The 15,285-nt window shown below is 38.6% G+C and overlaps 1 protein-coding gene across 1 annotated transcript in view; it reads right to left on the bottom strand.

The window, feature by feature from the left end:
* Nucleotides 1-15,285, bottom strand: part of LOC126416987 (protein bark beetle) — a 355,587-nt gene that overhangs the window by 121,202 nt on the left and 219,100 nt on the right. Inside the window, exons 15-17 of the mRNA XM_050084872.1 lie at nt 10,738-10,970; nt 6,025-6,213; nt 1,853-2,091 (exon numbers count right to left, since the gene is read on the bottom strand). Of these exons, the coding sequence (XP_049940829.1) occupies nt 1,853-2,091; nt 6,025-6,213; nt 10,738-10,970 (661 nt within the window). The remainder of the gene's footprint in view (nt 1-1,852; nt 2,092-6,024; nt 6,214-10,737; nt 10,971-15,285) is intronic.

The raw sequence follows: 15,285 nt of genomic DNA, 5'->3' as shown, positions 1-15,285 counted from the left end.
AGAGCATAAAATGACATAATTTATCATTTAAGATAATTTCCAGAAAACAATCAAATACCCTATTATTAAAAGGATAGATTTCTATTCATCATAAAGATGACATGTTGAGCTGCAGACAGGCACAACAAAAAGACTGTTACACTCTAAGCATTTGGCCAAAGCTTTCTTCCGAAAAAAAGGAAAATACACACACAGTCACACAAGCAGGCACTCTTCATGCACATGATTGCTATCTTTGGCCAATTCAACCAGAAACTGCAACTGTTGTGCTGAATGAAGGCAGCAATCAGGAGTGGGGCAGGGAAGGGGAAGACATAGCAGAGTATGGGCAGGGAGACACAAGAAAGATTGGTGGATGTCTTGGCAGAGAGCAAGCACTATGTGGGTGAGGGGATGTGAATTGGGAGGATGTTATACGATTGAGGGGACAGAAACTGTTGGGTGGATGATATGGGGACACTATGTTATTATACATTCAGGCTGCGATAATTTTGGAACGGAGAATGTGTTGTAAGGGTAAATCCCATTTCCACAGTTCAGAAAAGCTCGTTGTGTGGGGAGTATCCACACGGGTCATGAAGTAGCCATTAAAATCAAGCATGTTATGTTCAGCTGCATGTTGTGCCACAGGCTGGTCCACTTTGCTCTTGGACATAGTTTGGTGGTGGCCATTCATCCTGGTGAACAGTTAGTCAGTAGTCACACCAATCTAAAAAGTTATGCAACAACTGCAGCAGAGCTATGGCAGCTTTCACAGGTGGCCCAGCCTCAGATGGGGTAGGACAATCTTGTGACAGGACATGAATTGGAAGTGCTTGGTGGACTGTTTGGGCAGGTCTTGCACATGGGTTTCCACATGGATTGGGAATGGCATAAAGATGGACTAGGATGTTGTGAAAGCTGGGTGAGTGATGGAACACTGTACACAATCAGCTGTCTACCAGGGTGAATGGCCATTGCTGAACTGCAGCCAAAACAAAGTGAGCCATCCTGTAGCACAACACCCAGCTGAATATAACATGTTTGATTTTAATGGCTGCCTCACAGTCGGGACATCTGGATCCTTTCCTCCACCACCAGCTTGTCAGAATTGTACAGATGGGAGTTATCCTTTCAACATATTCTCTGCTCCCAAAATTATCCCAGCTCCAACCTACAGCAATCTATTGTTCCCAAACCCTTCACCCAACAGTTTCCACCCCCTCTGTCCTATACGTTCTCCCAATTCACATCCCTTCACCCTTATTGTACCCTGCTCTCTTTCAATGAACCCACTGGTCCTTTTCCCCTTCTCCGCACCTCTCCTTTACCACTCCCCACCCCCCTCTTCCCTCCCCCATAGACTCCTGACAATGCACCTGGCAGCCACGTCCTGCCCCCCCCCCCCACCCCCCCCATAGCTCCCGACACTGCACCTGGCAGCCACAATCTAATCCCTGCACTCTCCACCAGCAAGTGTTCTTCTCTCTTCCTACCTGTCACCAGCTATCCTTTCCCCTTCCCTGCCCCACTCTGTGTAGCTGCTTTCATTCAATGTGATTTTCTTTCTGACCAGAGCAGATGGATATAGCTGACATGCGTGCATTAGGTGTGCTTGCTTGTGTGAATATGTGTATGTTTTCATCCTCAAGAAGGCTTTGACAGAAAGCTAAATGTATAACAGTCTTTTCATTGTGCTTGTCTGCAGCTCAGCAATTCATCTTTACAGTGAGTAGCAATCTCTCCTTTGCATAACATTTTTGATATTCCTACCTGGATTTCCCATTGTTTTATCATAATAATATGAAGAAATAAAACAGTTTCTTTTAATGCACTCGTAAAGCAGCAATATTTTATGGCAAATAGTACTTACTTTTATAGTAAAATTTGCATCCACAGAATCACCAACTGGCACTTTTGTTGTAACAAAAACTTTTGTTTCATCATTTTCCAGCAAGTGGGTGCGAGCTGCTGCAGGCAAAACTATAGGTGCATAGTCTGGATGGGGAGGCTGAGGGGGCATCAACCAACCCGCAAGGTCACGTCGATCTTGCAGTGATACAACGGGTTCATGTCGAAGGCCTGCTGCATCATTTTTCTCTAAGGTGCACCCTGCACAGGTAAACATAATTTCAAAACATGAATGACCCTGCAGCACAACGTACGTACTTGTATATTTCATCTCCATAACAGATATTTTCTCCAGAATATGAATATAACTAACAAATACAGTTTATAAAGTACTACAATCAAATACCTTGTCCTGTTTCTGGTGGGAGGGGGCAAAAGAAACAGGGGAAAGTATCTAGAGGAACAATGACTTAGCAGCAAATACGTTACAGATACTTCACATGTAGCAAGATAGAAGAAGGGGGAACAACAACAAAATGTCCAAAAAAACAAAGTTACAAAACCTTGAAGTTATAAGTAGAAAAAGAGCTTACCTGCCAACTTTTGAAAAGGACTATTAGTAAAACTCATACACGACAAAATATCCAACAATTTTCGACATACCCCGGCTTTACTTCTGGACTACAAAATATAATAATTCATGCTTCAAACAGGATACTTCAATGAAATCACATCTACTTGTAGAATGATTTGTAGAAGAACATAACAATCTTGAAGAAATTCATGTTAAACAGCAGCAGGCATGGTGAGCATACATACCACGACTTTCTTAATAAATTCAGCAGATATGCAATAATTGAAAAAGGCTTTGCACAACAAAACTTGTTTAAAGTAACACAGGCAAGAAGTAATAAAGTACATACTGCAAATCACATGCTAGTTCGATTTTATGAAGTCACAGTTGTGCCCTTTTTGGCTTCCTGCAAAAAGTCTTGAGAAAATGTTTTGTCATAAGAGGGACCAAACTCCTGCTCTTCAAAATAGAAATACACTCCAGAGATTCACTGGACATGGTTGATCTGAATCCTGTTCTATTTTTCTTCACAAGACAGAAAAGACTTTCACATTCTGCATTGCTATGGGGTATGGTGAGGATAGAGAGCATTACTCTAGAAATTCAGTTATACTTAAGAACTCCATCAGCTCCACGAATTCTTGATATTTGTACCCAACTGGAATCACTTGCAGCATCTTGATTTGCAGCCAGAGTGTCATCTACCTGAAGAGCTGTGAACTGCCTCTGAAGCTCATTTAAACCTCATCTGTAGTTTCATTCTCTTCCTTGCATAACATTTTAGGAAACTTTTCCAAGAAAAAATGAATGGAAGATAACTGTGTGTCTTTAATTTTTTCAAACCTAGCAACATGAGCATGCTTTAACACATCATTCTTGAGTGGAAACTTCTTGATGATGTAGTCACAGGCAGTACAAAAATAGTTTCTCACTGTTGAAAAGAAAAGTGATTTATCTGTATCCTGGAGATCATTCACTATGTTCTAAGTCTGAATGCCAATAACTAACTCATCATCACTTCTTTGATTTTGAATCAAATTGTACTCAACTTAAAGAATTGAGGAGCTTTTGATGATTTTGGGCTTAACAAACTTGGTGAACAACTGCTTTAGCAAATTAGAAGTTCTAATAAAAAGTGAGCTTGTGGGGGGAAAAGTCTGAAGGGTAACATTCAATTTGCCAAATACAAGAATAGTCACATAAAGGAAAGTGCAAAAGGCCTTGTTCAAGTTTGAGGACAGGAATATATACAATTTTTCCTCACGTGTTGTAGCAGAAGTCTTACTTTTTAGGGTGGGTTTGTCACATCTGGAAGAATATGCTATTCTTTTAGGGGCATGCGTAGTAGCAGAATCAATAATTCTCTTCTTCTCATGCTCTTTGGATCGACTTTGTTCAACTCTAGGTGTTCCGAAACATGTCAAGCTTGTGGAAATGGTTTGGGTACATAGTATTACTTTCTCCTTGAAAAAAGAAAGAAGCAAATCCCACTGTTCCAGTAGTCTATCCAAATATCTGCCTAAAGATAACCACCTAGCACATACAAAGTGCAGAATTTTATTGTACAAGTTCTGAAATTTCTGAAGGCCTTTTTTCTTTTGACACTCTTCTCTAAGAAATAAAATATATCAACAAGGATATCATCCACTGTAGGTGGTTATCTTCCAGCATCTTTTTCAGTTGCTAGGTTGATCAGGTGGCAAATACAACCTATAATGGCAATACTTGGTCGAACTTCCTTCAGAACTGCTGAAACCTCATTTCCATGTCTTATCATAATAGGAGCATTGTTGGAGCAGAAAGCCACACAGTTTTCAATTGGTACATTACGAGAATTCAGCTGTGATACCATCAGGTTACCTAGATTTCACCCTCTTGAGTTGCCATCTAACGCTGGTATGGACGGCACAGTGCTCACTACTTTTTCCTGTGGAATATCAGAGAATGTAACAACAACAGGCTACAACTTGCCATTCATATCATTGCTTCCATCCACTGCCAAAGAAAATTGTCCATTCTGAAGGCACTTAATAACTTCAGATGACGCATTTTTTGCCATTTTATTTACAATGCATGTCATTTTTGTGGAACCATAGCTATATTTCTTTGCAACTTCTGATGTGGGAAACATCTCCTTAAATAAAGACCAGCTAATCAGCCACACTTAAGGGCACATTGTGTTCCACCAAAAAGGAAGTAAACAGACACTCAGCCCTAATTGCGTCAGTGTCAACATTTCCAGATTTGGCGTAAAGGCTGTTGATTTTCTTGTTATCTTCCTTCGATTTAACATGACTTATGTATTTACTACACTTCACATGATTACTTAAATCTTTTCTTCTATCATGTGCAATATTAATATCACACCCACATACTGTGCAAAAGGCAAATTCTTCTCCTTTTCTTGATTTTACTATGCACGGAAAATCAACAGACTATGATAACATAAACACTCAAGACACTCAAATACTTCATTGAAACATGTCAAAGCTCATGGAAGAACTGTTAGCCTGGCTTTGAATTCAGTTCCAATGATGACACAAACATCACACAGTTAAAAGTACCAAGCATATCAAAGAATGAGTTATCTACTATCATATTTTTGACCCACATAAACAATCAATTGTACAGAAATGGGGTGATTATCGAATGTTAATGTTTCAAATTTTTGTGCAAGAAGTCATAAAATGGCACCACTGATCCGTAAACCATAAAATGCTGCAATAAAACATAAAGCTGGCAGGTCTGAAAGAGTAATCAACGAGTCATAGATAAACACTGGAGTGTCTGAGGACAGAACCACAGATAAAACAAAAAAAGAAGATGAGGGAAAGGAGAGTAAAATATTGGATAGGCTAAATAGTATCAAAGAAAATAATAAAAGTCGACTCCCTTGCAGAATGTATAACACAAACAGATAGAAACAGGAAGGAGAGTATGAAAATAAATGCATGTGATGTTTGGCTGAGAAATTAACACAGAGGTGGAAAAGAGAGTAATATATTCAAGGTCTTTGCTGCTGGGAATTGAATGCTACAAAAGTTTCGCATATAAACTTAAGCTAATTATTTAAATCAGATAAGACAGAGAAAGATGGTAATCACAGGAGTTTTCAGGCACAATGATTACCAAGAGTACAGTAATTGTGTCATGTTGAAAACAGAATGATGGAATATCACCAATATCCAGAATTTGAATGAGTAATGTCTATCACTATTAGCACCAGAGGGGGAGGGGGGGGAGGGGTGGAGGGGGGGAGGGGGGGAGGACAGAGCGCAAAATGTACAAGATCTCTGCTGCTAGGAATTGAATACTATAAAATTTTAGCATGTAAACTTAAGCTAATTATGTGAACTGGAAAAACTGAAAGTGTGCCAATGGTAACACAGAAAGGCAATTTGTAAACATAGTTGATGAAATAAAGCTTACAAATGAAGTATGCACTTCATGTGGCGTGTTCCAAACACTGTTTATTATTACAGACTTCTATTATTCTCTAAAAGGAGATCACATAATGACAAACATCTGCAATATGTGCCACAATGTTGCAAAGATTTTGAGGTAAAGGAAATTTCACCACTGCCAAACATGTTACAATCACAATTAAATCAAAACCTTACCTGAGACTTTAAGCCCAAACTGCCGAATACTGATACCATTTCCGTGGTTGGCACGAAATTCACTGTTCTTCACAGTACGTGCAGCTCCCGTTGAATACAAATCAGAATAAATGACACCAAGGCCATCCTGCAAACTATTCTCCACCCGGATGCTCTCCATTGCATGGCGCCATAGATCCACTTGCAGTCCTGTAGTCACACCATGAACAGTGAATAAAAAATCAGTACTGTACATCTGTAGATAGTTAATGTGTGACCACAGTATTAGCAGATTAGCACTAGTTGTAACTGATTGTTAGTGTGCTCTAGTGAAGTAATTTTTAGTGGCAACTTGGGCTTGTTAATGTATAACTGGACTAATATCATGTTGCTGAAAGTACTCAAATATGATGGGATTTGCAGAAAATGGTGACTGAATTAATTAATTAATTAATGTACATGCTATGATGCACATAATGAAAACAACCAATCCTGGAATATGTGATATACTTGCAACTGAACAAACATTCTAAATATATGGTGTGGTGGTATAAAAAAGAAGAAAACAGTATCTTCCAGAGCAGACCATGTTTTAGATGTGGATTTCTGAAGAGATCAATAACTGACAATTGAATATAAAATTGTCAGTAGTACTCTAACAACAAATTGCAACATAAGCCTCAAAATAATGTTACACACTCTTCGCGAGGACATGAGCCAAGTTAGTTGATACACATATCTGTTGTATTTGAAGATTTCTCAATACCTGTAGGGTCATTACTATGCGATAATGTTGCACAGATATCAATGGTGAGCATAGTGTAAGTTGTTATTAATATAAGGACTGATGACCTTGTTACCCTTAAGTATTGAGTTCAAGAGCTCTGTTACAGACAAGCATTTTCCTTATAACAGAATTATTCCTTCTCCTCACTCCATAGAATGATAACTCTATGATGGCTGTCAACAATCACAGAATTATTCCTTCTCCTCACTCCATAGAATGATAACTCTATGATGGCTGTCAACGAAGTCCAGTCACAATTATTCAGGGTACATTTTTCGGTGACAGAAACTATTGTTACAGGGATAAGGACTGGCAAGTGATATTTCCATATTATGTTTAAATTGTGTTCTGATGTACCTCAATCTGTTTTAAAGGTGTTGAAACACACATGAATGGAAATGTAGCACACTTAAAGTAGCCTGCTACTTCAGTAACAAACAGAGCAGCTCTATATTAGGGAGAGGAAACCAAGGGGGAAAAACAGTATATTAGTGCATTGGACTTTGGCTAAAATGTACTGAAACTTGATATCATTTTTTAGTTTCTGTGTAGCTACGAAGTCTAACTGTGTATTTCACAATGGTTTGCTTTAAACATAGATGTTGCAGGAACTAGCTGGAGCACAGTGGATGTATTTATTTCGTACCACTGGTGAGCACTTGTAAATCAAAATATTATGAATAACTGGTTTACACTGGTTAGTGCAAAGTTTGCAACTGTCAATCTACATATCTTTCAACATGTGATGCAGTAAGAACTAAAGTGTGCAGTAATCTGCAGAATACTTAATGACACAACGTTAACACCTTAAATGAACTTTTTTACATTTTTTTTCAAGTTATGTTCCAAAAAATATTTTTAATTAAAAAATGACATCCTATAATGAATGACATTACATACAGAAGTACAACACAGCTTTTAAAGTTCAAGACTTCGACTAAAGTTGCCTGAAACTTGAAGTCATTTTTTAGTTTCTGTGTAGCTGTGAAACCATGTATTTCTAGCAACCAACCACTTAACTATCAGTGCTGATATGATATATAAGGGGATTTTATTTTTTCAGAGGTATTTTCTTAAGTTTCCTGAGTATACACAGGATTTTAAGTTTCTGTCAAAATAATAAAAATGACATAACTAGGAGTTTTAAGTTAAGGGATTAAAGGGCGTTTAGTGGGAAATGGTGCACCAAACAAACTAATGACACACAATAATGAATCTTTTATCTTCTCCATCAATGCTAAAATTTTGTAAACAATTTTTAACTCTATTTTTAAAGTCATTTTAGAGGGTGCAACAGGTCTCTGCATGTTCTCTAAGAAAGATGCCATCCCAAATGAATGCTTTTTCGCTTGCATATTGGTCACTTCCAGTGTGGAAAAGCACTACCCTCATTCATCAAAGGAACTTCTTCCAATGTGAATGTACTGCTAAAGGGCAAACATTCAATTATCTTGCAACATCGATCTGCCTCAAGCTTGCTGTCAATGTTTCACTTCATGTCACTAGACAAATGTTGGCTCTTAGCTATTCCACCTGATTTCACCAACAACACATTAAACAAACACTCTGAGAGAATTGTGCAGTACTTTTGACTGCATGGCCTGTAAAACTTAATACTAAACTTGAGCAGTACAGCACTATTACAAGACTTCTAAACATTTTTGTCATTCATTAGTTTGTATTTGTTTTATATTACATTTCTGTTTGTAGATCTTTTCAACTCTGGAAGTACTTGGTTTCATTCCTTAATATACACAAGATTGAGATTTTTTGCTAAAGTACATTCTTCACTTTTAACACCAAATCATAATAACAGAAAGCTGCACGATCCGTACAACTATGTGTCACTTACTAATTGCATCGTATGCTTAACAGAAATAGAGTGCAACTTTCTTACAAGATAACCAAAAGATTACATAATTTATCACCTGAGCAAGCAATGCACAGGGTATCCACACGAAGCCAATTTCCAAAAGCAATAAAAAACTATGAAATATAGCAATGCAGCTCAAAAACTTTTCAGTAGCTTTTTTCTAAATGATTCCTTTTGTTTCATTTCAGGTGCTAAATAATTATCAAAAATGACAACACACCAAGAGTGAGCCCAATGTGTGGTGTGGTAAGCGGAAACAAAATAACCCATTGCTGTCCAAAGAAATTTCTGACATGAATTCCAAAGTAAAGAAAAAGGAAGACTGGTGTTTAACATTCCATCGATAATGAGGTCGTTAAGACATGGAGCTCAACCTCAGATCAGGGAAGGACTGGGAAGAAAATTGGCTGTGGCTTTGAAATTTCAAAGGGAGCAATCTGACATTAAGAAGTCGCTAGCCACTGAGAGAAATAGATAGACAGGCTCTGGCTGAAAATGCACATCTGATGAAATTGTACAGGAGATCAGAGACACCTTCCACAAAGGCCCACCAAAAAGTCAGTTCACTGAGCATCATGATAGCTAAATATGCCACACTCAACATCTCACAAGGTGCTTCACAAACTTCTTCACTTGCATGCTTACAGAGTTCACATTGTGCATGCTTACAGAGTTCACATTGTGCAAGCACTGAAGTGAAATGACATGCAGCTTCACCACAAATTTGTTTTCAAGGTGTTGGAACAGATTGGGCAAAACTCTAACTACCTACGAAATGTTGTTTTCTCTGACAAATCAAACTGTCACAGATACTGCAAGGTTAATTGGCACAACAATCACATTTGGGTCTCAGATAACCCCCACATTTTTTGGGAACATGTCAGAGAAAGTGAAAAGGTGATTGTGTGGTGTGCACAGATGAAAGACAGTATAAATGGACCATTTCTGTAAATTGGACAAACAGTCACAGGAACTTTTTATCTGGACATATGTGAGCCATTTTCTGTCCCTCAGGTTCTTCCCTTTCAGCCAAATGTGATTTAGCAAGACGCTGTACCACTGCAGAGGATTTACAAGTTTGGACTTCCTGGACTGAACATTTCCACAGCAATGCATAGGATGTGATTGACTAACCAAGTGACCGACCAGGATCTACGACTAAACTCTTCTGGATTTCTTCCTGTGGGATTATATGAAAGACAATATCTATAACTCACCTGTACATGACCTTGGCAATGTTAGTAGAAGAATTGTGGCTGCAATAGTGTCCCATCATTCCAGACATGCTTGTGCACATACAGGCTGAGATGGTGTACCACCTAGACATTTTATTGGTTACGAAAGGAACCCGTGTACAAGTGTGTTAAGTTTTTTCTCAAAACTTTTTGAGTTACTTTAAATGATGCCATAAATAGCATTTTTTAAATTTATTTAACTGACTCTGGAAATCAGGAAGGTTTCATGTGGACACTCTGCATGCACCTGAGGGTCACAACTACGATTTTCAATTGAAGTGTTAGTAAGTTGGCCAGTAATTTGTACTGAATTACAACAGTGAGCATACAACTGTACAAGTCATCAGTCAACAAGAATGAAAGAGTTCATTTTAGTGTCACTGTTATTGTATTTTTTGATAGTATATTATTATCTTATGTCAACTAACAACAGATTTGTTCTTTACACATTTGTATTTCTTCTTTGCAAAAGAGAGTAAAACCAACAACAAGCTATTATTATTATTACAGCTGCATTTTCTGTTAATATAAGAGTCCCTTCTCTCAGACCACAACCACATTACAACACAGAACAATGTTGACTGATGAATCATACATTTTTTTGGCTGTATTATACGATTTCATTACATACTGTGTATCACTGAAAAGAAACTTGTGGGACCAAACATCTAAAACTCACAAAATCTTTGCCAGCATCTCACATGCAACATATCTCCTTCAGGTAATCTTCATAAAAAATAGGTCTTGCCAAACTAAAATTGAATGTTACTGTTCTGCTGTGGATGCCACTGTGCAGATAATGCACGCACACTGCCTAAAAGAAAGAGAAGTTCCTTTACCTGGCTTCAGCGTTGGTCCATTGAAGTCTAGCAACCCCGCATGTTCTATTGTAACAAACTGAAGGTCAGAGCGACGAGCAGTTGGTGCCAGGCGCACACCAGCCCATGCTGGCCGAAGGCAACGCAGACCGACATCCTGTTGATGGGTACATGCTCCGTACATGTCTCCGGCAACAGTGTGCTCTGCTCGGCATTGAGTTATGTCTACGTCTTCTTCTCCACACCGCACATTACTGTGGTAAAAACGGGGAAATTGCTGTTATTTTTACTACTTATTTGTTCTAAAGTGTCGCTTTTACTTTGCACTGAAACTACATCTAGCATTAAACTTTCTAAGAAAGAAGTAGAGTAGGATAATAAAATCATAAAAAGATAACAATAATAACACAATGCACATCAGACAACTCAAACAATGATGAAGACAAGTCATCTGAGAAAGATGAGAAAAGTACTATTGGTTAATCGATATAAAGCTGAAAGGTTGAGAGGTGTGTATACAAGAAATTGTGTGTCTGTTTTTTGGGAAAAGGGAGGAGAGCTGAGCTACCTGATCTTCATCACCTTTTCCATCTATGCTTCAACAGGACATAATTACCCCCACCCCCACCTCTGGTATTTATTTTACACCACTGTTTTACTGTCACAGTATTCACAATTACTTGAGTCTCGTGTACAACTAGTTACTTCAGATCAATAGAAATAATTGTCTTTCTGATCTAGTCAGCTCAGACAAGTGACCTGGTACACTATTTGCACAAAAGCAAATGTTTCCATTCTACAAAAATGTGTCCCACAGTACCTTCCATAAAAGCCATGCGCGTTTACTACTCTCATGATTTTTCTATAATTAATTATTTCAGCCTACCCCCATGAACCATGGACCTTGCCGTTGGTGGGGAGGCTTGCGAGCCTCAGCGATACAGATGGCCGTACCGTAGGTGCAACCATAACGAAGGGGTATCTGTTGAGAGGCCCGACAAACGTGTGGTTCCTGAAGAGGGGCAGCAGCCTTTTCAGTAGTTGCAGGGGCAACAGTCTGGATGATTGACTGATCTGGCCTTGCTACACTAACCAAACGGCCTTGCTCTGCTGGTACTGCGAACGGCTGAAAGCAAGGGGAAACTACAGCCGTAATTTTTCCCAAGGGCATGCAGCTTTACTGTATGGTTAAATGAGGATGGCGTCCTCTTGGGTAAAATATTCCGGAGGTAAAATAGTCCCCCATTCGGATCTCCAGGCGGGGACTACTCAAGAGGACATCATTATCAGGAGAAAAAAAACTGGTGTTCTACGGATCGGAGTGTGGAATGTCAGATCCCTTAACCGGGCACGTAGGTTAGAAAATTTAAAAAGGAAAATGGATAAGTTGAAGTTAGATATAGTGGGAATTAGTGAAGTTTGGTGGCAAGAGGAACAAGACTTTTGGTCAGGTGAATACAGGGTTATAAATACAAAATCAAATAGGGCTAATGCAGGAGTAGGTTTAATAATGAATAAAAAAAATAGGAGTGCGGGTAAGCTACTACCAACACATAGTGAACGCATTATTGTGGCCAAGATAGACACGAAGCCCATGCCTACTACAGTAGTACAAGTTTATATGCCAACTAGCTCTGCAGATGATGAAGAAATTGATGAAATGTATGATGAGATAAAAAAATTATTCAGGTAGTGAAGGGAGATGAAAATTTAATAGTCATGGGTGACTGGAATTCGAGAGTAGGAAAAGGGAGAGAAGGAAACATAGTGGGTGAAAATGGATTGGGGGAGAGAAATGAAAGAGGAAGCCATCTGGCAGAATTTTGCACAGAGCATAACTTAATCATAGTTAACACTTGGTTCAAGAATCATAAAAGAAGGCTGTATACACGGAAGAATCCTGGAGATACTAGAAGGTATCAGATAGATTATATAATGGTAAGACAGAGATTTAGGAACCAGGTTTTAAATTGTAAGACATTTCCAGGGGCAGATGTGGACTCTGACCACAATCTATTGGTTATGAACTGTAGATTAAAACTGAAGAAACTGCAAAAAGGTGGGAATTTAAGGAGATGGGACCTGGATAAACTGACTAAACCAGAGGTTGTACAGAGTTTCAGGGAGAGCATAAGGGAGCAATTGACAGGAATGGGGGCAAGAAATACAGTAGAAGAAGAATGGGTAGCTCTGAGGGATGAAGTAGAGAAGGCAGCAGAGGATCAAGTAGGTAAAAAGACGAGGGCTATTAGAAATCCTTGGGTAACAGAAGAAATATTGAATTTAATTGATGAAAGGAGAAAATATAAAAACGCAGTAAATGAAGCAGGCAAAAGGGAATACAAGTGTCTCAAAAATGAGGTCAACAGGAAGTACAAAATGGCTAAGCAGGGATGGCTAGAGGACAAATGTAAGGATGTGGAGGATTATTTCACTAGGGGTAAGATAAATACTGCCTACAGGAAAATTAAAGAGACCTTTGTAGAAAAGAGAGCCACTTGTATGAATATCAAGAGCTCAGATGGAAACCCAGTTCTAAGCAAAGAAGGGAAAACAGAAAGGTGGAAGGAGTATACAGAGAGTCTATACAAGGGCTATGTACTTGAGGACAATATTATGAAAATGGAAGAGGATGTAGATGAAGATGAAATGGGAGATACAATACTGTGTGAAGAGTTTGAGAAAGCACTGAAAGACCTGAGTCGAAACAAGGCCCCGGGAGTAGACAACATTCCATTGGAACTACTGACGGCCTTGGGAGAGCCAGTCTTGACAAAACTCTACCATCTGGTGAGCAAGATGTATAAGACAGGCGAAATACCCTCAGACTTCAAGAAGAATATAATAATCCCAATCTGAAAGAAAGCAGGTGTTGACAGATGTGAAAATTACTGAACTATCAGTTTAATAAATCACAGCTGCAAAATACTAACACGAATTCTTTACAGACGAATGGAAAAACTGGTAGAAGCCGACCTCGGCGAAGATCAGTTTGGATTCCGCAGAAATGTTGGAATACGTGAGGCAATACTGACCCTACAACTTATCTTAGAAAATAGATTAAGGAAAGGGAAACCTACATTTCTAGCATTTGTGGACTCAGAGGAAGTTTTTGACAATGTTGACTGGAATACTTTCTTTCAAATTCTAAAGGTGGCAGGGGTAAAATACAGGGAGCGAAAGGCTATTTACAATTTGTGCAGAAACCAGATGGCAGTTATAAGAGTCGAGGGGCAAGAAAGGGAAGCAGCGGTTGGGAAGGGAGTGAGACACGGTTGTAGCCTGTCCCCTATGTTATTCAATCTGTATATTGAGCAAGCAGTAAAGGAAACAAAAGAAAAATTCAGAGTAGGTATTAAAGTCCATGGAGAAGAAATAAAAACATTGTGGTTTGCCGATGACATTGTAATTCTGTCAGAGACAGCAAAGGACTTGGAAGAGCTGTTGAACGGAATGGACAGTGTCTTGAAAGGAGGATATAAGATGAACATCAACAAAAGCAAAACAAGGATAATGGAATGTAGTTGAATTAAGTCGGGTGATGCTGAGGGAATTAGATTAGGAAATGAGACACTTAAAGTAGTAAAGGAGTTTTGCTATTTGGGGAGCAAAATAACTGATGATGCTCGGAGTAGAGAGGATATAAAATGTAGACTGGCAATGGCAAGGAAAGCGTTTCTGAAGAAGAAAAATTTGTTAACATTGAGTATAGATTTAAGTGTCAGGAAGTCATTGCTGAAAGTATTTATATGCAGTGTAGCCATGTATGGAAGTGAAACATGGACGATAAATAGTTTGGACAAGAAGAGAATAGAAACTTTCGAAATGTGGTGCTACAGAAGAATGCTGAAGATTAGATGGGTAGATCACATAACTAATGAGGAGGTATTGAATAGAATTTGGGAGAAGAGGAATTTGTGGCACAACTTGACAAGAAGAAGGGACCGGTTGGTAGGACATGTTCTTAGGCATCAAGGGATCACAAATTTAGCAGTGGAGGGCAGTGTGGAGGGTAAAAATCGTAGAGGGAGACCAAGAGATGAATACACTAAGCAGATTCAGAAGGATGTAGGTTGCAGTTAAGTACTGGGAGATGAAGAAGCTTGCACAGGATAGAGTAGCATGGAGAGCTGCATCAAACCAGTCTCAGGACTGAAGACAACAACAACAACAACAATTATTTCAGCATGTTGTTTTCAAGATACAGAAACAAAATGAAACAATTATGTAATGTGAACTGGTTACACATATCTTACCTGTCAGTTCAACACAAACAAGTATGAGTTTATATAATGGAGAGATTACGGGTAACAACTCACATATAGCTAACACTAGAAGCCCAGCTTTGTATTGTTCCCTGGAATGCCCAAGGGAGGTCCATTTATCACTATGGTTTTTATTGCAATTTAGGCTTTTTTACAAAATTTAACAATAATTCATATTTACTGCTTTTAATATTTTTTTATTATTTTTTCTTGTATAATAATAATATGGCAAATTTTTATTTGAAATTCTTAAATTTTACTTTTATATTAAACCATACAAAAATTATTGCTACTGTATTAGAGG

The sequence above is a fragment of the Schistocerca serialis genome, chromosome 8 (genome assembly GCF_023864345.2).
Source record: "Schistocerca serialis cubense isolate TAMUIC-IGC-003099 chromosome 8, iqSchSeri2.2, whole genome shotgun sequence".
In the NCBI taxonomy this organism is placed as follows: domain Eukaryota; kingdom Metazoa; phylum Arthropoda; class Insecta; order Orthoptera; family Acrididae; genus Schistocerca; species Schistocerca serialis.
Note: the sequence above shows the minus strand (reverse complement) of the source record. Positions and strands in the feature narration are given on the sequence as shown.